This window comes from Cydia fagiglandana, chromosome 10 (assembly GCF_963556715.1).
Source record: "Cydia fagiglandana chromosome 10, ilCydFagi1.1, whole genome shotgun sequence".
Taxonomy (NCBI): domain Eukaryota; kingdom Metazoa; phylum Arthropoda; class Insecta; order Lepidoptera; family Tortricidae; genus Cydia; species Cydia fagiglandana.
This window is the reverse complement of record NC_085941.1, coordinates 8,392,459-8,415,751: the sequence shown is the minus strand read 5'-3', so window position 1 is coordinate 8,415,751 and position 23,293 is coordinate 8,392,459. Positions and strand designations below refer to the sequence as shown.

Genomic DNA, 23,293 nt, shown 5'->3' with positions numbered 1-23,293 from the left:
TATTTGGCATGTAACACTTAAGTAGGCAGGGTTTTCCGAATCTCATGACGTACCCAATTGTTTCAGAAAAATTATTTTTAAAAATACACATTAAAAAAAAACCAATGTCTAAACAATACCATTTAATATTTACAACAAACAATAATATTGAAATCACAGTGAGATAAAAACATCGATAGACGAAACATTGATCTGAATACAGTGAACACAGACATTTTTATAAAAAGAAGCAATAGGCTGAGACCAATAGATGGAAAAGTACTCGAGATTATATATACCTACCTCCTATTTTTAAAAGGTGAGACACACACGTAAGTATTGGGTATTGTTATACCTATAGGACATATTTAGGTAAGTACTAATATCCGACCGAAATCAGATTGTTTGCCGAAACCTTATGCTCTAGTCTCGGCTGAAACCGAACCATCGGCTGAAACATGATTTTTATGTCCAAACCGACACTTACCATTCTAACCAACTGAGACTCCACTTAGACCTTGCAAAACTGACAATACCATATGATTTAGAATAGGCTTTGTAACAATACATTTAAATCGTACATTGAATAAAGAGAGGTCAATCATCACAGCATGGGTCTGGGATTAACCCTTTACCAGGCTTAGGGATATATATTTACCACATATGGCACTTCAACGTGTGTTCTATTTTTGACATTAGATTGTCATTTTTGAAATGTCAGCTTGGTAAAGGGTTAACAGCATGTATCAAGACTATCGAGAAAAAATGGAAACTTTGTCTCAGCAAATGACTTCTCAAAAATGCCTCAATATTATAAGGAAAATGTTACAAAATGTATAAACCATGTCTTGAGTCCACTATTTTTGGCATATTACTGTCAATACAGTGTAATATTGACAGTAAAGTTACTGAAACACCTAAAATACTTAAATAACGCTGTTAATATTTTGTGAAAAAAAAAGTCAACGAACAGTATATGGTTACAGATAAAAAAAAAAACAGTACCCATCTCCTGTTGGTAATGAGTTAGTAGTAGTTTAGAGCTGCAAAAACACTAAAATTAATGCTAATTGACTACAAAATTCCTTAATATTGAGAATGAAACAAAATTGAGTATATTTAGATCAACCTTATATGTAAGAGCTCGTTCCCACTATGTCGGATGTCGTGGCGATTTTTAATCGTACGTTCCACTGGCAGAACATTTTATATGAAGCTGTTCACACTCGTCCGACAACGATTTCGTGTCGGATACGACATAAAATGTCGTGCGTTTTGCCAGCCCTCCCAGCCCGGAAAAAAATCGTGTCGTGTCTCGCTCGCGTACGAGTGAATATAGCGCTGTTCACATTTTGTCGGATGTCGGAACGATTTCGCCCGCGCCGCCCCGCGATCAATAAAAATATATCATATTTTTTGGTGGTTATAAGGTCTAACTCGTCGTCCTACTGCGAACTTTAGGTAAATTAGCATTACATTTTTCGGAGCTCTGTTAATAAACAAATAATATAATTAGGTTATCTTACCTTAAAAATATGGACAGCCTTTCTTCAGTGCAAATGCAGTCTCTAAATACTGTATTTTTGTAGTTTATGCATCCTGATATCCGAGATAGTAGATCGTTGAATGTATTTATAGACATTCTAAAATAATTGAAAAATTTCACTTCATCACTTCTTAATTCAGCTATCAAATTCTGAAATATTCCTAAGGTAAATCTTTCCCTGAGAATTGGGTGTACCCAATATCTCCTTTTTTTAACTGCCTCTAATCGTTTCTTTCGCAAATAATACAAAACCACAAACATTTCGTCGACGTTCATCTTGTACTAAGCCTCGCTACCCACTCGAAAAATACACGCCAGCTGCGATCGTGCACGACAGACGACTAGTGGGAACAGTACCGCCGACACCCGATTGAAATCCGGATCCGACATCCGACATAGTGAGAACAGCGGCAACGACACACGATTAAAAATCGCCACGACATCCGACATAGTGGGAACGAGCTCTAAGGTTTATTTTATGACATAGCAGTTGAGCGAAACATAAGAATTAGATATTATATAGACAAGACAGTTGTTTTTACAAATAAATAAGGACACCAGATGATGGTATTGAAGTACCTACCTACATCAAATAAAATAATAATTGATAAACATACTATAGATTTGATTTTTTTTAATAACTGTAAAAAAGCAATGTGTTGGTGTCACTTTGATTCCTTAGATAATTTTGCTTGTTGCAAAAATAATTTATTATTTACACATAATTTGTAATATGACATCACAAATTTAAAATTTACATTATATCACAACAATCTATGAGTCTACAAATGCAATAACAATCATTTAAATTCAGAATTCCTGATAATTAAAGTAATGAAATAGGAACATGTATCCATTAGTTCAATCACTTTAATTATATTGATTAAAACATAACAAATTGGTCTAGCTTGGCTGATATGTGTCCTATTGCCTACATGTAACAAAGCCATATACAAAATCTATGTTAGAAACATAATCAATTTTAGATACTCAAGAAGGTAATCTCAACCTTTCAAAAAATAAAAGACAAGTTTTCAGGTAACAAGTAATTATTAGATTTTTTCTTGCAAATACCAAAAGAGACTATGTTGTTTTTAAAAAACATCATAAATAGGGTTTAATATTTTAAAATCTATTGAAAGCACTATTATTTTATACAGTTAGTAAATAAAAAAGGGTAATTCGCCAGTAACTGGCCACCGGCCAATAACTGGCCACCCTAAACTAACAATTAATTCTATTCACCTATAAACAAAATTCATTTTAGTATAAGGTTACAATAACTGGCCAGCCTTCAATAACTAGCCACCATATACTAAAATGAATTTTGTTTATAGGTTATTAGAATTCATTTTTAGTTTAGGGTGATCAGTTACTAACAGGTGGCCAGTTACTGGCGAATTACCCTACTAGACATAAAAGCAGTTATGTTTAAAAATAAACCATAAATTAACTATTTTGTGCACACTGTTGTTGGTAATTCAATTAGATTAAATACCCCATACACTATGCAAAAAATCATTACAGTATAATAATACTGTAAGTAGTACCAAAAAATAATAATAATTTCTATTGACAAAACCTACCAAGATTACCCTCTTAAATATTGTTTCAAAAATAATAATTTATATTAAGCCATCATGTAGGTACGCTCCAATATAAAACAATTACATAAATAAACATTGTTAAATTCCTTTTTCAATAAGAATAGCACCAATTCAACTTTTACGTGTTAAATTAAATAATAAACTATATAAAGCAATTAGTATCATACTATTCAGCCTAACTTAACACAAGCCGAGATGGCATGTCAACAATTTAGAAAGTTATATGCTGTTTACTCATAATGCAATCTTTGGTGTTCCATGAGACCAGTGTTGCTTGTGAATGAATAAAAAGCACTCAAACTTCTACATGAACTAGAAAAGTATGCAATTGGATAAAAAATATATCAATAATTAGGACAGCGGGTGTGAGGGATAGAGCAGGAGCGCGGGGCGCCCTCGGGAGCTAGCGCGGTGTGCACGACGATGGCTGGCTGCGTGGGCGTGGGCGCGTGTAGCTCGTGGCTCTCGCCCGGCGCCAGGGTCGCCAGCGCCGCCAGCAAGTCGTGGTTCACCAGCGGCTCGCCTTCCTCTCGCGGTTCCCATCCCACCGGCGGACTCGACGGCGGAGAAATCAAAAATTGCTTCACGGGAGCGGGCGGCCTCAAATTCTTAAAAGAAATGGGCGTCACCGGCTGAGCGAAGTAACAGTTTATACACGAGTTATAAAACTGATACTGGTGTAGTTGCACACGGGCGTTAGCGGCCGCCAATGGGCTGTCATAGTTCACACGCAACCGTCTAAAACTGCGGAGCCACTGAAATGTAACGTTCTCCGAAAAGGTTCGGAAAAGATCTTCCAACTCGGCTTTTAGTTTTGCGTTTGCGAAAACGTCACTATGAATGTTTGTGACAATAACAGACTTCGGTATATCGTCCAAATCGTTGACTTCGTCCTGTGAGTCACTTTCATGTTCTAAATTAGCTATATTGGGGTGAACATTAGGCATACCATCTTCGGGGTTGATATAAACGTCTTCTTCTTGAAAAGGCTCATCCTCCTCCTTATGTGCCATATTGTACCTGTCTCGAAAGAACTAATGCACAAAAAATAGTCAGCCGATTTCACTAGTGCAGGCGATGCAGTAAGACCATATTCAAAGTTTGTTTCACGTATATAATATCTTCATAATAAAAAACAATTACGTGAAAATAATCGATTACGAACCGACAACTGACATGACACTTTGGAGTAAGTGTTGCCTAATGATATAAATAAAACAATTATTAGGCCGATTGTACACTATTGTTAATATAGTTTGGCAAGCCATTTCCGTCAGTAGAAATAGGCGGCAAAAAACAAGAAAAAATCGCTGCAGACTCATCTTGGTTTTACTTTATTTCTTTATGATACGATATCAAATTTAATAAATAAGACTACTGTGCTCTATAAACACAGCAAATTTTATTGAGATCTAGAAATATAGTCAGAATGAAATGAAACAAATGTCTCAAACGAGTTATCGCTGTTTCAGGACTCTCTGTAGAGAAGGATGTAGTAACAACCACTCTAAAATGAAATTGGATCAGACAATCAGACTTGCGATTTATAAACCCTGTAGAAAAGATTAGAAAGAGAGGTAAACAACGAAATCGTCCGTTACCGAGATCATCCAGTGTGTAACACGGTTTACCTTCGCTCCGCGGAGTCCGTGGCTCCACGTTCCGCATACCTTATCTGTGGATGTAAACCAAATCATAACCAATTTTATTGACAGCATTGTTTATTTGCTGGCGATTCGCGTTTATTTGTGAATTGAATTAATTCAGCAAAAAAGCTATTAAGTAATAATATTCAGATAGTTACTGGTGTGTTACTTTGTACATATTATGAAAATGGCTGGACTGGAGTCCATGATTGCTGAAGAGGTTAAGCCGGTTGATAGAGAAAAGGTAGGTTAAGTATATTTTCTACTTCGGTTATCCAAAAACCTATGCGTTGTTTTTGAAGTTTGTTTTATGTCAACAATATAAATTTTGTTTTAGACATGCCCCCTGCTTCTTCGAGTGTTTTGTTCGACTGGTCGTCACAATTCGCCGGGTGATTATGCGAGGGGCAACGTTCCCCAAAATGAATTACAAATTTACACCTGGATGGATGCAACACTGCGCGAGCTAACAGGTCTTGTCAAGGAAGTTAATCCCGAGACCCGACGCAAGGGAACATATTTCGATTTTGCCATTGTGTACCCAGATATGAGATCACCAACATATAGGATGAGAGAGATAGGAGTGACATGCTCCGGCCAACGCGGTGGGGATGATAACAAAACTTTGAGCAGTGTTAAATTCCAAATTGGCAGCTACTTGGACATATCAATAACACCACCAAACAGAATGCCACCTCCGATGAGGCGGCCGCAGCCATATATCAATAATCGACCATATTAAATACAAGTATTTTTATAATCAGTTATTGAACAGTTTATGGTAAAATATATCTGGATTTTCTAAATACCTATGTCAATTTTTGACATTAATAAATTACTAAACTTACATATTATAATCTATTATTTAGTCACTTTAAAGGAATGTGAACAAACAAAACCAAGTGGCTATTATCTGGCCAGAGTTACATTTTGTAGAGTCAGACCAGGCTAAGATGGCAGCAATTTTTATAGCCCAGATGGTGTAAGCACAGGGCGGACACGCCATACATCGAAAATCTTTTGCGTTTATATGTGTGCACGGCACATCTGTACACGCGTCATTGTGTGAGTAAGTGGTTTAGGGCTGACTCGTGCGGCGCGCGGGGAAGGCGAAGCCGAGGTTTGCCGAGGCCGGCCGAAGGACACGACGAGCGGCCCGCTGCGTTGCATAATTCGACCGAAATACGTAAAAAAACAAAATATAGGTTTATGTTTAACAAAATATAGGTTTATGTTTTATTTCGCTCCAATTGTTGAATTGGCTTTGTCAGTTTATAGTCCTGCACATACTTGGACTTTCAACGCGCCATTATTAAATGTACCTGATTGTTGATGCCTATTGACTATTTTATATAACATACATAATTATTTCTTAAATTCTTAAAATTAAATTAAAAATCAAACGCGAATGTCCCGCGACCAACAAGTTCTTTTTTGTGAAAAGAGTGTTAAACTAAAAATAAAACATTTGCGAGGAATATCTGTGTAGCAGGTCTAGTTACCTTAGGTACTTTAAATATTAAATGTTGGCTTAGCATTCACAAATTCAACGAACGTGTTTTAATTCATATGATATTATTATTTTTACGCAAAAGTATAGCCTTATTTACTGATACATATTTCGTCTCTTTGGAAAACTATATTATTATTCATTTCTACAATAAGTAGCTATCCGTACTACCCGTACATCGCACAATACACCGGCATTTTGAACGTTGCGTCATCGCGTCGCGGCGTCGCTAGCCGAACTGAGCGTACGTCAGGAGTCCGTCAGAACTCAGTCGCGGGGCGAGGTAATCCGAGTCGGGGCGGGGCGGTGCGTGTCCGTTCTGTATGATAATACTATTACTTATTCTGTGGTGTAAGTGTTATTTCAATGTCAAACTTCTATGAAATTATGATGTTTACTTAACACTTGCACAGGAAGGTTATTCGTCGACCGCCATATTGGTTACATCGCCTCGTGATTCATTTCTTTGTTTTTGCTCATTAATGTTGTTTAAAGTGTAATATTGATAGCGTATTATGCAGTAAATTAATGTGGAAGTGTGCAGATAATGAAAAATTAATCATGAAACGCGTTTAACCACCATTCTGGCGTCAACGCCGGGTAGCCCACGAGGGTCCTTGTAAAGTCCAGCTATAACCTTACAAGAGCTCATAACCCTAATACCGAACAACGTCGTGCTCTACGAGCATTTGGTATTTCTACCTCTAACCGTGGCTGGCTAGAGCCCTAGAGGCCATAATTTGATAGTTTTATACCGTACACTGGCTAAAGTTTATTTATTACAAATAATATTAATTCGATCCCACGTGGGATCCACTTTGACGTTGGCGAAATCATCGACAGTATCGATGGAGCCATATTACCCAAAGATTGATTGAACACTTGCACAGTCTGGGCTATTAATCGCTGCCAACATTGCTTGGTCTGAGTCTATCGATTTTATAATATCAGTGATCAAATGACCTTGTCATAAAGTTTTGTTTTTACCCTACAATGCAATGTAAAGGTTGGTAATGTGTTCATTTAATATTCCTTTATTTAGGAGGTGTGGCTGTGTTCCGCAGGTAAAAAAGTTTAGAGACTCCTGAAATAGACTGGAGTGGGCTTCATTAATGCCCCCAGGCTTTTGAGGTGATGCTTCTATAGTATTTCATAATTTCATTAATCACTTCAACATTTTTACCACTTGTGACTAGAATGCTAAGTTTGTGGGATTGTAAGATTTTACTATGCTTTATCAATTAAACAATGTAATTACAAAATGTTTTTAATTGCACATTCATGTTATTTTCACATTTCATTTCTCAACTTCCAACACACAAGCAATTAAAAACTAAACTTATGTCACCTCAATGTAATGTCCTCATGCTTGTTACACTTGCTATCACAAGGTAACAAATATTTAATGTCCTTACATCATTTACATTTCACTACTAATAAATAGATTCCTAAAACCTAGTGGTTACCGGGTGACCTGAACGGCCTTTTAGATTTTTTACCCATCTGATTGAGATCAATTGTGATACCATTAGGTAGGACTGCTTTGTTTTCTTGGTAGTCTATAAACCCTTTCTCTTCTTGCTGTTCCTTGCTCTTGTCGCAGGGGATGCCAGTCTCATAGTTGTATTCTCGTTTCAAACCATCAGGATCCACATAACCATACTTTCCACGCGTAACACAATCGATACCTATAGTTTCCTCCTTGAATGAACCGTCGTCATTCTCAAATCCCCACGTAATGCTTCCGTCCGGGTTCTCATCCCTGTATTTGCGAATGATTTGAGCAACTGGTTTCTTTTCCCTCGTGTTGGAGGGTTTGTAGTTCTGTTGAACGTACGTTTTAGCCGGCGCTCGGTTGATGGGCTCCTGTGGCTGCGGCTGAGGCCTGTGTCGGACCGGTTGGATAGGGGCCTCGTCTTCCTCTACCAAGGGTTTGGGCTCCGGCCTGAAGGACGGCCGCTGAGGTCTGCTCGACAGAGGTTGGAGGCGCACCGGCTGAGGCTTGAAGGGGGCTTCATTTCTGATGGGGGCGAAAGATTGCGGCTGCAATAATGGTCTGTACTGAGTGGGTCTGATCGGCTCGGGTCTTATGACAGACGGAGTCGAGGACGGCTGGAAGGGAGGCGGGTTGAACGCTATCGGCGGCTTCGGCTGAGAAGTGGTGGTGAAATCAAAGAAATCGTTTTGAGGTTCCGGTGTGGTGAAAATGCTAGGGACGAAGGCGGTGGGGGTGTTGATTTCGACCTCGTCTTCTGGTTCTTCGGTGACCGGTTTGGAGGGCTCCTCGATTGACTGCAGATTGGGTCTGGGAGATGCGTCCACGGACTTGAAGGAAGGCCTGCCGTGGCCGGGCCTCCTCAAGCGTGGGGCGCCGGCTGGGGGGCCGTTCTGCAGCCGTCCCTGGCGGAAGGCGCCGGGCGCGGGGCCTAGAGCTATGGCTCCGGGAATTTGTATCCTCCGAGGAGCAGGTGAGTCATTGTATTGACCATACGCCGTGGCAGCGCAAAGCGCTAATATCTGAAACGAGCAGAATTTTATCGTTAGTCATCAGTTCAATCTAACCAAGATTAAGAAACATTCTAAACAGAGTTTTCGTATTTCCACGCTTTCCGAGTTATGTTGAAAATACAAAAGATACCATAGATGAAGTTTTCATTAGTTTATTTAATATGATTAATTTGCCAAAGCACTAAGGGAGTTTAATTTTTCGAGCCCAGGGAGACAACAATATGGTACGACGTCGTGAATCTGCTTGGCGTCAAAAAAAAAAGGTTTGAATTGCACCGAACATATTAGTAAAAATTCGCGCATACTGTCACATCTCTGGTGTTGCAGGCGTCCATAGGCTACGGTGACTGCTAATCATCAGGCGGGTCGTATTTAAGTTGAGTAAAAATTTTTATTGGGTACTTTTTTTCTATTTGACTAGGTAAAGTCGTTAGATTCACTCACACACGTTAGACACGAGTGCTCACAAATCACACTACACAACTAGCGTGTGTGTGGGGTCTCAAGTCGCACCCCATCGCTCTGCCACCCCACCATATCTTACGTGTCTCCGTCATTTTGTGAAGAAGTCATTAATCTTCCGTCAGTACGTTCATAGTAAATCTCAACCAAGGGGGATAAAAATTACGATATCGAAATTCGTTCAGGTGTTTTTTGCGTGAAGGAGCAACAAGCACTACCTACTTAATTAGTTGCAGGTGCAGGTTAACACTTCCCGCATCTTATTTAGGTGTCGGATAGGTGCATCAAGGACATCAAGTTCTGAGAGCATAACAACCTTGCATATAGCTATATACTTAAATCATTTCATTAAATTACCTAAATGGTCCATGCTATAAGATTTATTTAATATCTTCCTAGCGACGTTTTGTATTTTATAATCCACTTTACATTGTTTGACACAAATTGCTGTCTACCTCAAACTAGATTTAAAATTATACCTAATGCATAAGTAAAGAACTTTATGCAGAGCACTGTTTAGTATTAGCACGTATTAGGTGCTATAAGATAAGTGGTGCTTAACAAGCATTTTCTCCCAGCGTTCATTGCATGCTCGTAGTTGGAATTTGCTATAGTAAAACTCAATTTCGTCGCTGGAATGCCGGCATGCAACCCGCCACTTTCAAGTGTTGTGGAAGTGGTGGACCTTGCCGAGTGACCTACCGCAGTACACAGTACTGGAGACTAGTAAGTAAAAAGACTGTCGACCTCCGTGTACCTATGTACTCACTGCTGCAATGGGGTTGGCAACTGTCGAAGGGCTTGCATAGATAGCGCCATCACAGCTTGCCCCTTTTTCTATTAGATTTGGTTTATAGGGCTGGCATCCAGGGAAAAAACAAAAGTTTGACAAAATTCTAGGGATTGACAGGGCAAGCTATGATGGCGCCAGGGGCGTATTTACCCTAGGGCCATACGGGTCATGGCCCGCGGCGCCAGTAGGTACGCCCCTAGCGGATTCCATTTTGTTTTTCTTCCTTGACTTTTGGGGCGCCAAATTTCGAAATAAATGCAACGGATGGTCTGTTTTTTCACCTAGAGAATTTGTCTTGTTTTTTTCATACTGAGCTAAATTTAGAGAAGTCTTTTTGTTAAGCATGTAACTATAGTCCAGCTAGCTTCACCTTGTTCCTAAAAAGTATGTGAGGTAGAAACGACTCGAAATTGCGGCATGGCCATCGCCATCGCCAGAAGACATACGAGTACAAAGTCGCGGTGCCTGATGAGGCGTATGTCTTCTGCAGATTGACAGTCTTATTAGGTACTTGTCTCTAACTAAGGCACTGTCCACGCCTTGCTCGGATTCTGTTATGCTCAATAAAAGTACCAATGATATCATACGTACTACGCAAGATTGCACCAAGACCGGTACGAAAGCTAGACTAATACCTACCTCGAAACTGGCCATAACTAGAAATCTTTATGTAAACTAACTAGTTCGACAATGTTCGAGTTATACTTGCTTTTCAGGATTATTTGTGTTTGCTTAAGTTACGTATAGTTGAACAATTAGATTAAAAAAATATGAGAAATGTTTAAATGTGTTATAAAACGTGCATTGTTATGATTTTCCAAGTGGAAAAGGAAAGCGTATCAACTTATCTAATTATAATATAGGAAAATCTGCATTATTTATGCTGATGTAACACTACTCATAATTTACCGATAACATTCGGAAATGACTGTCTAGTTTGTAAACAACTGTAATTATACAACGGAACTGTAAGAACAATTATATACTTAGAACTTCTTAATAGATGCAAATTAATGCATTTACGAGAGTGATTATTGGATACAAAAAAGGAATTACAACGTTATTAATATTATCATTTGAAACTAGCAATTAATTTTTAAAACTTCTAGTTATTCCTTAAATGTTATGAATGCGTGTGTAACTGATGATTTAACTATATAAGGTCAATTAAGTAAGAACAATTAATAATTGATTGGGTAACCTAAGCATTAGCTTTCTGGGCAGTGCCGGCTGTCGCAAGCCATGCAAATGGCTACACTTTCAGAAATCGATCTCAATGAGCCTGTGCCTATTTGTGCGTGATGCAATCAGCCGACCTTTATCACCTCAATCACCTGTTGTGTATTTACTAACAACGTTATTGACCGACTAAACGCATTATGACAATAGATTGAGTGTATGCGGAAGCGTACCTTAGTTACCTTACTGATATATGTATGTTCTGTTATGTTTCAATATTAAGTAACAGTTTAACCTTGAGTTGTATTTTAAGTGATGTTTATTTACACTTCGCGTCCACACATGCCGCATGAAACTAAATTGATGTAATAATAAATCATTTATTTACATACAATATATATACAGTGGTACAACTAAACGAAATTAATAACTAAAATAGGCCCCTGAGGCATTGTACCAAGGATGCTGGCATTTCCCCGCTGTATCGCAATACTGATACGTTGTGCGAGGTAGCCGCCAGCTCTTCGGTCACCAGTTACGTCAACTAGACGCTTCGCGATTTCTGCGAACAACTTATGCGCGCTGGGACCCCATGGACCTAGAGCTTCAACTCCAAATGGTACAAAATGGTACTCTCTACCGAGGCTCTTATATTTGTTGCGTTTTAGAATTTCGGCGCTGTAATTGATGTAATTAAGTAACTAACTTTAAATTTCAGTCTGATAAAGGTAGAAGCCTAGGACAGGTATATACTCGTACACAAGATGAAAACAAACCTCTAATTTAAGTCAGAGACACGCCTGCCAGGATAGGAAAATCTGTTGGAATAAAGTACTTACGAGTACCTAACGAACAGAAGTTAGATGACATCTAGATTCTGAGCAATGTGGCTACCACCAGTTTGGCACTGACATAAACGCTATCCAAAACGTAATTTACTTTATATGCATCTCGCTCGTATCATCTGTATCATCCGTCGTCGTAACATCCCGCAGACGTACGACGATTACGATTACGTAGACGTTATCTGTATGTCAGTTCAGTGACGCATGGTACGGGCTCAGTGCAGACAGAAGGCATGACATTATAGTCTTAATTTGTGTGTGAAATAGACAAGTCCTGAATGCTTCGCGGAATGTTCGGCGTGCCGAGCAAATTGCAAGAATTCGCCCGCCCGTAAGCCTCTGCGCTGCTTCCGCCACTCAAGGTGACCAACGATACTTGTTGCTTGTCGCCTGCTAAATATATCCGATAATGTATGGAATATTTGCAAAAAAAAAAGGAAGCAATTATCTCGAAATAAATGTATATTCAAGTACTATGAAATATTTATAAGGCTTTAATCCGAGGACAACCGGCAGTTTAAATATGACCAGCAATAATTTAAGATTTTTGGCTCAATTTTTTACATGCATACCAGCACTTGAATTATTTTAATAAAGTTGCAGACGGTCTGCAATTTTTTTATTATAAAATCTGCTTCAATGCTTGTGAAAATGTTTTTTAATTGTTTATTGAGCCAGGTGTGTTTAGAAATTTTGCAACAACATGTTATTACAGTGTTTTCTCAATGTGTTTATAATTGAATAGTGGGTTATTCTAATGAGCGTTGCTCATAATGAGGCATTGTTTAATTTATGGAAGATGTGTGGGGTGGGTGTGTAGCCCTCGTTGAAGTCTTTTGCAAGGTATTACTCACGCGGGGCATTCCTGGCTATAACGTTTTTCGATCAAGTTTGATAACTTTATTTTGGAGTAATATTAATTAATTAGATAATTAATTAATATTACTCCTAAAGAAAATTGTTAGATATACTGGGCCAAGCAAATCTTGTCAGTAGAAAAAGGCGGCAAATTTAAAAAATGTAGGCGCGAAGGGTTATCGTCCCATAGAAAATTACAAAATTCGCGCCTTTTTCTACTGACAAGATATGCTTGACCAAGTTTATCTTATATAATCAGATATTTATATTTTATATTCATCTTCAGATGGTGAGATTGGTAATGGCATAGGACAACCCAATATGTACTATTGGTATTAATTTGCACACTCGGAAATAATTTAAAACTAATGTAATAATTAATCCCCTGGCCAGTGGCGGATTTACCCTTAGGCCAAGTAAGCCCGGGCCTGGGACCTAGGGCGGCAGACACTGCAAATCCGCCACTGCTTCTAGCGGAATTGTCCCGCAAAACTTTATATTTTAATGAGCCAATTTGAGAACTCATCCAACTAGTACAGCTACCAACAATACCCGTAAGTTACGATACAATAGCGAACGCTTCCGCGTGGCGTTGCGCTGCGGTCATGGCTAATTAGACAAAAGTAACGATATTCATAATTAGCGCGTGCCGGCTTATCCCGAAACCGGGGAAACCGCTGTACCTAATACTGCTCAAGCCTGTCTAGAGAGGTCAAGTAATTAGCAGGTTGTATATTAACCAGGACCCCTATTCGACAAGCGACGTTTGACGTATCGTGTTGATCTCTCGTTGATGTGGGAAAAATCATAAGTTCTCGAATACGTACAATGTCAAAATTTGACATTAACAATCCACAGTTAGGGTGACAAGCAAACCAAACCGAACCACCCTTAGATTAGAGTTGAGTTTTGGTTGTACTAAATGATATTATCCACCGTTGATGGAATCAACACTCAGTATGCAATAAAATCAACTGTTGATTTGACGTGGATGCGAAATCTGACAGTTGTACATGTCGAATTTGGCCCCTGTTGATGGCTCTACATATACATGTATGTATATGCATTAGAATAATTATTCAGATTCGGACATACATTTTCAAACTAGTATTGCTTATACCTAGAATATACGATGAAAGAGATTGAGGTAGTCTTGCGGTAGGTCAGGATTATTGTAATGCTTTCGAGCCAGCAATACATCATTTTTGTAAACAAAATCATAATATTAATTTAAAGTATATTTATTGATGTAGTTAAATATTTCTGAGAATTGTAATTGTTTAAGTATAGGAAGTTATGTATAAGTATATAGTAGTATAAATATTAAGTAGAATATTATGTAATATTTAGATTCCATGGGCGAAGTGGATGTGGTATGTAGGCATTATGTAGGTATATGTAGTAGTGAAAATGTATAAGTAAAATATATGTCAATAGATTCCATGGGCAGGGTGGGAAAGACAAAACAATCCGGATTTTCTCTTTCAATTGTTAGAGTTTATCTTTGATTTATCGGAAACCGAGTCTTTCTAATGGAAAATTTACTAACGTACTTACCGATGCAAGTGCGGATGAAAGTACAGTGGATACAAGAAAATTATGATAGGTAATATAGAATATAGTTAGGAACGATACATATATGTATTATATGATTTAGATTAGATTAAATGCGTCATTAGGATTAACCAATAAATTGCTTGAGTAGTTAAGTACCTGTACGTAAATTATGTATGTTATATTATATTTAAGAGTCTTATGTTTACAATATAATTTAATTAATAAGTAAGTAGGTATATAATATTATTATAACTAGTTCAAGTGTACGCGTGCCACAATGTCGAATACTTTGTGACTCTTTCTAGAAAATCCATAACTCTTTCGCAGTTTTAGTTGCGGTTTATTCTGTTGGCAGCTAGTTTCTATGATTGAATTGAATGAAAATATGTACATATATGGTTCCCATTCAAAGAAAGAAATTTAGCTCACACGGTTTGTGTGACACTATAAGTCTGTTGAGAAAATTTTATAGCATTTTGCTAATTTGCAAAGAAAAGCAAAAGTGAGTCAAGAAATCAGAAACTAGTTAATCGGTTATCACCTAGGATCACGTTTCGTGCTATGCGATTATAGCGACGTTGCAGCTCGTCTGATTTATTAGGCAGAAAACGAACGTTTGAAATATTTATGCGATGTTTGTTTAACGTTTACAAAGTGCCGATAGCACGGTTCTGAATCTCACGCGATGTCAGTGATTTGGACATTCAAATGAAGCATAGAAAGAAAGTGAATGAGCATTATTTTACACTAAATAAGCAGGGCAAGACAACGGAGGCGATTATTGCCCTCTCCCCCTGAAGTAGACCTATGTCCGCGGTGTAGGTACTACCTAAGTGTTGGCCAATTACAAATATATTAAAAGGTGCTGAGGGTCCGCCACATATTGCTAGGAATATTGCCGTACCTTTCAAAACAATTACCCACTTTACATATCTGAAGTATATGAACCATATATAAAAAACAAGTACGTAAGAATTACGATTCCTGCAAGCGATGTCAGGGACAGTGCGCCTTATATGCAAGGCGAACCTCATTTCCACTTTCCAGTTCAGTGGTTTCCAAGACTTAGGGACAACTGTACAATGTACATAATCACATAAAGTGGTGCAATGAAAATTGTAACTCAATCCAAATAATATTGCGTTGTGAGACATAGCCGGTGAACGCATATATTTAGTATGGAAACCGCCTTTAGGAACATTACCGTTCAAATTCTCGGGCTAAATTAGCACACATACAAAATTACGCCTACATTTAAATAAGACGACGCGTTTACAGAGCCTGTAATCAAAGCTGGTAAACAAAATAATAGTCATCTTTTTTACACTAATGGTACATAGCTAAGTGTAGATGAAATGCATATAATGTCAATAACTACCAATCAGCGACATTAATCCGCTAATAACCTTCTTGCTGTACGTACTGGCCGCTGAGAGTTTGCGGTTCATATTTGATTAGAATATGACTTGGACAGGGATAGGTTTATGCCATACATTGAAGAACCAGTCAATTAATACACGTATAATAATTTAATGCAGATTAAAAGATAACTAGTTAAAATGTTGTTGTGAAATGACAGACTAACTCAACATAAGTAAATATATCATTGTTGTATAAATGTATTCCGCTATAATAAGTATTTTGTATAATAAGTATTTTATTATCAATTTGTATGGCAGTGCGAAGTCACATTCAGGTATGGTCTGTCCGTTTTTCTAAGATCAAGTACGCCATTGTAAATGTATGGTAAACTTGATCTTAGAATTCGGACTGGCTATACAGCCTGCAAAATTTACATGGGTAGGTACACGAATCGAGTCAAAAATATTTGAATAGGCGGAGTCACAATAAATCCCCACTTTCAGTTCCAATGGAAATATTTTATATGTATAGTATATAGCCGGTCAAGCAAGTTTGTCAGTAGAAAAAGGTGCAAAATTAAAATTTTGTATGGGACCAAACCCGTTCGCGCGCTTACATTTTTTAAATTTGCAGCTCTTTTCTACTGATGGAAATGGCTTGAGAGAGAACCTACATATATGTGACGGTAGAGGGTGGATTCGAATGATCAACATTTTCAGATAATGTGTGTATTTGTTAAATTAATTCAGTGGAAGTGTATTTACATATAGAAGACCGGGTATGATTATCTCACGAATTATATCTCATGAATAGAACATATTCTAGATATCTTTCCAGGCATCCACTTAATTTCATGTCTCTCTAATTGGACAGCTTTTTTCCATAGTTCTCTGCGAATAGCATCTTGTGGAAATCTGAATGGAAAGTAATTTGATTAATAATTTGAAATAATTAGGTAGTTTTTTACAGCTCCATTTCATGAAATAAAAAAGGAAAATACAAATCTGTAAGAAAGAATTCATTACTACATTTATAATTATATAGAAAATACCTAAACCAAGCACAAGTTAATGAAATAGTCTACTTCATTTGGCATAACACCATCCCTATTATCCTCGCAATTTAAAAAGTCGTATGTTTTATGAAAGTCGTATGCAGTTATTACGTTTTAGCTTAGCACGGTAGTATTGAAAACAAATCGTTATGTTTATTCCAAATTTTACTGAAGTTATCTGTTTACTACAAGTGAAAAGTGATTCCACTATCCTTGGTATGAACTAAAATAACTTCTGCACCACTTCACGACACAGGAAGACATTTTTAATTACAAAAAAACGTTGTTTTTATAAATCAATTTAGCCATCCGTCACTGACTGTCATCTCGGACGAACTGAAGTTGCGAATCGAATAGTTTGTAAGCACCGCCTACAATCGAATAGTTTACGTTGGGTCATAACTGAGCGGACAGAATACTTCCATGTATATCAGTTCGCTGGACATAGCCCGCTGAAGGCACCACATCGCGTAGCCGCTGTGGCTTATAAACTATCTTCTACGTACAGATCTGTACATACTGGTAGACTTTAATACCATACACTGCACTTTTTAATATTCAAGATCATACGGCCCAAAAGGTCTGCCGTCGACTTGCATTGTTATAAAAATAGGTCAAGGTGCATTCGTTTTGACTCTACAGTGATAGTGGAGCAAAAAGAGCTTTTATATGTCGCTCACTAAATCTTGATAGATACGGCTTTTTTGACACGACCTAGAAATGGAACAGTCTTTGCAGTGAGCGGGTTTTATATCAAATGTTGTAACATTGTAAGTGATATCAGTTCATTATCTACGCCCACCGGTCGAGCCTGGAATAGTAGAGTAGGTAATGGTGGGCCAGTGTAACGTAACAAGCTTTGCCCGCTTTACGTAATTGAGTAGTTAATATGACAACGCACTTGCCAAATAATACGTATGGAGCACGACAATTAGTTCCGCCTTGTTATTAAGGAGAGCAACATTTTTGTTTTGCCGAAAGGTTACTTGTGATTTGTTGCACGTTTATTAAAGTGACCTGTCAGTCGCCGCCTCAAGGTTGGCCGTGGATACTGTCACTCTGAATTCGTTTAAAGTGTTTAAACGCTCGATTGAAACGCAATCGAGTACTTATCTTGGGGTTCGTGTATTGATCAAGTAACATTATTGTAAAATATATCGCAGGCCTAGTTATTGGTGACATGACGCCATACTGCGGTGTTATTACACATTTGCCGGTGACTCAAGTCAGCTAGAAAGATTTATGATTTCTATTATATTTAAACTGTTTAGTTAACGGAACGTACCTATATGTATATTATAATAGTTAAGTACATGAACAAAAGGCTTAGTTTATAATTAAATTAAATACAAATGCAAATTATTATGGCTTATGGCAAACATTATTGCCAATAGATACGTTACCCGGTGTGTTTCTGTAAAGGCATATTTTCAAAAGACTAAATTTTTTTAAATCATTTTGCATGTAACATGATTTAAAATCATTACCTACAATTTAATTATTTATATAAATATCTCGTATTTAGACTACAAAACAGTTGCGTATCTACTAAACATATGTGTAGCGCTACTTTTACTTGTAGGCATATTTACCTACTACCTATAGGTGCATTGCTTTAAAAAAATCAATATTTCAACCGAACCTAAGTTTCAAAATTTACGAATGCTGGTAATTTTGCACTAAAAAAAATGTTTGTAACGCTGTGGATAAAACACTGTTGTTATTTAATTAATAAAAAAAAAATAGGTAAGTTTAAGTTATCATTATCACTGTAATTTATAAAATTATTGAATACTTAATTATTTAATTGAGTTATAAAAATAATAAAATAACATCAATTAATGCTAAATCAAATAATTATTATTAATCGATGAAAAGAAAGTATCCCAAGACGATCACAAAAGAAATGGTAATGGTAGGGGGTGGCTTACCAGTATCGTCCGCATAGTGTCCCGGCACGTCACTCGCACGCAACGCACAACCGACAAATAAAGGAGGCGACTCCCGCGCCGGCTATATGAGGTCGCCCACTCTCGCCCTGCGCCTGCGGCCACCATACTGACGACCTACCTCGATCCACGTTCCACGTGTTGCCTCCCTGTCATACTTACGTACGAATCTACAAGTGCGACAGAGAGGCAACACGTCGAACGCGGTTCGCGGCAGGCCCTCAGCACGATGGCAACTGCCGGGCACGGCCGGGCACGTGTCGAGCTGCCCTAATGCACCACCATGCAAATTGGCTGCACTGACAGTAACGATACCGCTAGATGATCTAATTGATTCGGGTGCGTTACCTGTTATTTACGTACAGTACCGTAAAATGGCTGCTGGCATCTCACGTCGGCTCCAAGTCTTCGTCAACCGCTGTCTTCGCCGTATTCTCGGTGTATACTGGCCCAAGAAAATCTCCAACGTAGATCTGTGGGAACGCTGTGGTGAGGCTCCGATCGACCAGCAGATCAAACGCCGCAAGTGGAACTGGATCGGCCACACGTTGCGAAGGGATTGCGATCACATCCCGAGGCAAGCCCTCGACTGGAATCCCCAAGGAAAGCGGAAACGTGGCCGCCCTAAGCAATCCTGGCGACGGACGATCATCGCAGAGGCGGCGACCATTGGCAAGACGTGGAGCGAAATGAAGCGCGTAGCTCAAGACCGAACGGGATGGCGTAGCACTGTGGATGCCCTCTGCCCCATCTAGGGGACATAGGATCAAGACCGTAAAATGGGGTGAGTAGGGACAAAACTGACATTCAAACCTCGATTACATTTTATGCAAACTCAATTTTATTAATAAATAAGTTCCGGCCGTTTGTATTTTAGTGTTTTTTATGATTTTAGGTAGTTCCAGCATTTCATAACTTTAACGATAAACACAAAATCCCTCCTTACTCCGTAGTCGTATACGTAACGTAAACATAGCCATGTCAGATAAATCAGTCCATCCATACATGTGGTTGATGACATGTCGTTGCCCATTGGCCGCCTATTTTCGACAGAGGGGAACGCCTGTTAATGACCACTCCGTTGGTTATATTCTCTAAGTACATTGTATTGATTTTACTTTAATGCACACCCTTATGAACCATTTTATTATGAATTGGACAATTTTTGTTTGGAACATAATTGGAACTGTGTTGACATAATGCGGCTGGGTGTGGGGTCCGATACATTTACATTCTTGAGCGAAGCGCATGGGACCACTAGATGGTTAGACCATTGTGTAGTAACTAGCTCGGCACTAGACTCTGTTAGCAGTGTGTATGTGAACCATGACATATTAGGATCAGACCATTTCCCACTCCTGTTACAATGTAACCTAAGTGTGATTAGACCTAAGGTCCATAGATTACGCGTTACAAATAATAATGTTGTATGGGGTGAGCGTAATCCTTGTGAAATTGATGTGTATTCTGTAGAGTGTGAAAAAAGGTTAAAACACATTGATATACCGAATGTATGCTGTGATAATAAATTGTGTAATAATGTATATCACAGGAATATAATTGATAATTTATTTGAGCAGGTGGTATCGGCTTTGAGGGCGGCAGCAGTGGCAGGTCGTGAGGGTGGGCGAAATGGTCGTGTAAAAAAACCGGTTCACGTGATGGGATGGAACAAGCATGTTGGCTTAGCACATAGGGAGGCTCGGGACAAGTTCAAGATTTGGCTGTGGTATGGAAAGCCCACTTCTGGTCGTACATACGATGAGATGTGCGGCTCAAGGCGCGTATTCAAGTCAAAATTAAAATGGTGTCAAAATCATAGTGACCAAATTAAAATGGACCGTCTTGCTGAACTGCACTCCAAACGCGACTTTCGAGGTTTCTGGAAGAATACAGCCAGGTTGAATGGTAAATCCGGCCTCCCTGTGAGCATTGACGGTATAAGTGACCACAAGTCTATAGCCAATATGTTTAAGTCTAACTTTGCCATGAAATCACCCCTCACGGGACTTGTTAGGGATAGTCGGGTGCCCGGTGCTGAGCTCGTCAATGAAGACCAGATAGTACAGTTCACTCCTGAAGACCTTGCTAAAACTATAAAGACAATGTCTAGAGGCAAGTCTCCAGGTCATGACGGGCTCAGCATTGAGCATTTGCAGTATGCGGGCACACATCTGCCTAGACTTTTGGCCGTGCTGTTTAATCTGTGTATTAAACACTCATACCTACCAACGGAGCTAATGAGAACGGTAGTTGTGCCGATTATTAAGGACAAGACGGGTGATATTGGAGATAAATCCAACTATCGGCCGATCTCATTGGCTACCGTTATCGCCAAAGTGTTTGACAGCATGCGTAATAGACATCTAAATATTCATGCTACGCTACATGATAACCAGTTCGGGTTTAGACCCAAACTCTCAACAGAAAGCGCCATTGTCTGTCTGAAGCATGCCGTCAAATACTATACCGATAGAAATACGCCCGTTTACGCCTGCTTTCTCGACTTGTCGAAGGCATTTGATCTGGTTTCCTATCATAAGCTGTGGGAAAAGCTCGACAAGATTAAATTACCTCTAGAGCTTATCCGGATATTTCAGTTTTGGTATGGAAGCCAGATCAATCATAGATGGGGGGAGAGTATTTCGGAGGGGTACAGGTTGGAGTGTGGCGTGAGACAAGGGGGGCTGAGCTCGCCCACACTCTTCAACCTGTACGTTAACGATCTGATTGAGGTGCTCAGCAGCCGTCATGTCGGTTGTCACATTGACGGGGTATGCTTCAACAATATTAGCTACGCAGACGACATGGCGTTGCTGAGTGCATCTGTTGGAGGTCTCCGCGAACTCATTAGTCTCTGCGAGCAGTTTGCCAGTAGTCACGGCCTTAAATATAACGCTAAGAAGAGCGAACTAATGATTTTTAGGGCGGGGACTAAATGTCCGTCCGAGGTACCTCCTGTACGTCTCAGCGGGGTCCCCTTGAAGCGTGTTCACCGGTTCAAATATCTAGGCCATGTATTAACTGACGACTTTAAAGATGACGAAGATATTGAACGGGAGCGGAGAGCGTTGTCAGTCCGAGCCAATATGATAGCCCGCAGGTTTGCTCGTTGTTCTTTTAACGTCAAAACTACACTGTTTCGTGCATATTGTACCACTTTTTACACGAGCAGCCTGTGGGTTAAATACACACAGAAGGCATACAACGCTCTCCGTGTTCAATACAACAATGCTTTAAGGGCGCTGCTGCATCTGCCGAGGTTTTGCAGCGCCTCGGGAATGTTCGCGGAGGCGCGTGTGGACTGCTTTTACGCCACCATGCGCAAGAGAGCAACATCAGCAGCGAGACGTGTGCGCACCAGCGGCAGCGCCCTGCTGGCAGTCGTCGCCGACAGGCTTGATGGTCCATTTATGGGACACTGGTTGTCATTGCATGCACCAGTGTCCCATAACTGGGCGAAATGATGTAACTAGTTAAGTAAGGTTCTAAAATTAATATTGTTTGACATTCCGTATTCCTTTTTATTGTATTGTATATAGTATGCCATTGTATTGTTTATGTGTATTTTTATTATGGGTTAAAAGCCTGAAATAAATGATATTTTATTTTATTTTATTTATTTTTATTTATTTTTATTGAAAGTACGAGTAGATTCATTCATTGTATTATTTGTATTGTAATGCATGAGAATTCGTTTATGAATAATCAATATACCTACTTCCTATATATCTCTATAGTCTAAACAAATTACTCAGGTTGGAAACTTCTTATGTCGCTATCGTAAAAACTAGTGCCTACGTGAATTCTTGGGATTAGTTGTCAAACGGACAGCGGACCCAAGGCTCCCATGAGCCGTGGCAAAATGCCGGGGCCGGGACAACGCTATAGTATAAACAACATTATTTGCGGTATTTGACACATTATGACTGACGTATATATAGAGATGTAACTAACGCAAATCGATTGTCACAGCAAGCGATTACGATTGGATGGCACGTAGACTGAGGTATCGAATTGTGACGTATAATGAATTTTTATTTGAGATTTAAATAAAGCTAGAATTATATGGTTTTCCCGCAAGCTAAATGCATTTAATACACCGACCGAGTAGGTCGCACCCATTGTCAAAATTGAAACTAACGGGGGATCTATTTTAAAGTTTATTTATGTTATTTCTGTGTCAAATTTGTTATCTGTTAAGTGACGATAAATATATCCATATTTACAGTTAATTATCCACCTTTTCCTTATTTTTATTAAAAGAAAAATGAAAAATTCATATCGATTTACTTAGACGACTATACCGATTCATGACGGTGGTGTCCGGCCAACCCTAAAATTAAAAAAAAAGACGTAGAACGTATAGTTCGTTTTTTTTAGCATTAGAAATTAGATAAACAATCTTGATGTGTCTTTTAATTGAAAACCACATTTT

General features: G+C 38.8%; 3 protein-coding genes and 1 long non-coding RNA gene across 4 annotated transcripts; 1 reads left to right on the top strand and 3 right to left on the bottom strand.

The window, feature by feature from the left end:
- Nucleotides 1–109: 109 nt before the first annotated feature.
- Nucleotides 110–1,794, bottom strand: LOC134668173 (uncharacterized). Its single transcript, XR_010098725.1, has 2 exons — nt 733–1,794; nt 110–618 (listed from the first exon to the last, which is right to left on the bottom strand). It is a non-coding gene; the product is annotated as an uncharacterized LOC134668173 (long non-coding RNA).
- A 34-nt stretch (nt 1,795–1,828) lies between these two features.
- LOC134668130 (protein sarah) lies at nt 1,829–4,312 on the bottom strand. Its single transcript, XM_063525638.1, has one exon. The coding sequence runs from the start codon at nt 4,143–4,145 to the stop codon at nt 3,477–3,479; it is 669 nt and encodes a 222-aa protein (XP_063381708.1). The 5' UTR covers nt 4,146–4,312; the 3' UTR covers nt 1,829–3,476.
- Nucleotides 4,313–4,834: 522 nt separating this feature from the next.
- LOC134668433 (histone deacetylase complex subunit SAP18) lies at nt 4,835–5,627 on the top strand. Its single transcript, XM_063525915.1, has 2 exons — nt 4,835–5,022; nt 5,116–5,627. The coding sequence occupies exons 1-2, from the start codon at nt 4,960–4,962 to the stop codon at nt 5,518–5,520; spliced, it is 468 nt and encodes a 155-aa protein (XP_063381985.1). The 5' UTR covers nt 4,835–4,959; the 3' UTR covers nt 5,521–5,627.
- A 1,912-nt stretch (nt 5,628–7,539) lies between these two features.
- Nucleotides 7,540–18,959, bottom strand: LOC134668432 (uncharacterized). The gene is made up of 2 exons (XM_063525914.1): nt 18,838–18,959; nt 7,540–8,805 (listed from the first exon to the last, which is right to left on the bottom strand). Exons 1-2 carry the CDS (start codon nt 18,850–18,852, stop codon nt 7,744–7,746), a joined length of 1,077 nt encoding a protein of 358 aa, XP_063381984.1. The 5' UTR covers nt 18,853–18,959; the 3' UTR covers nt 7,540–7,743.
- Nucleotides 18,960–23,293: the final 4,334 nt, after the last annotated feature.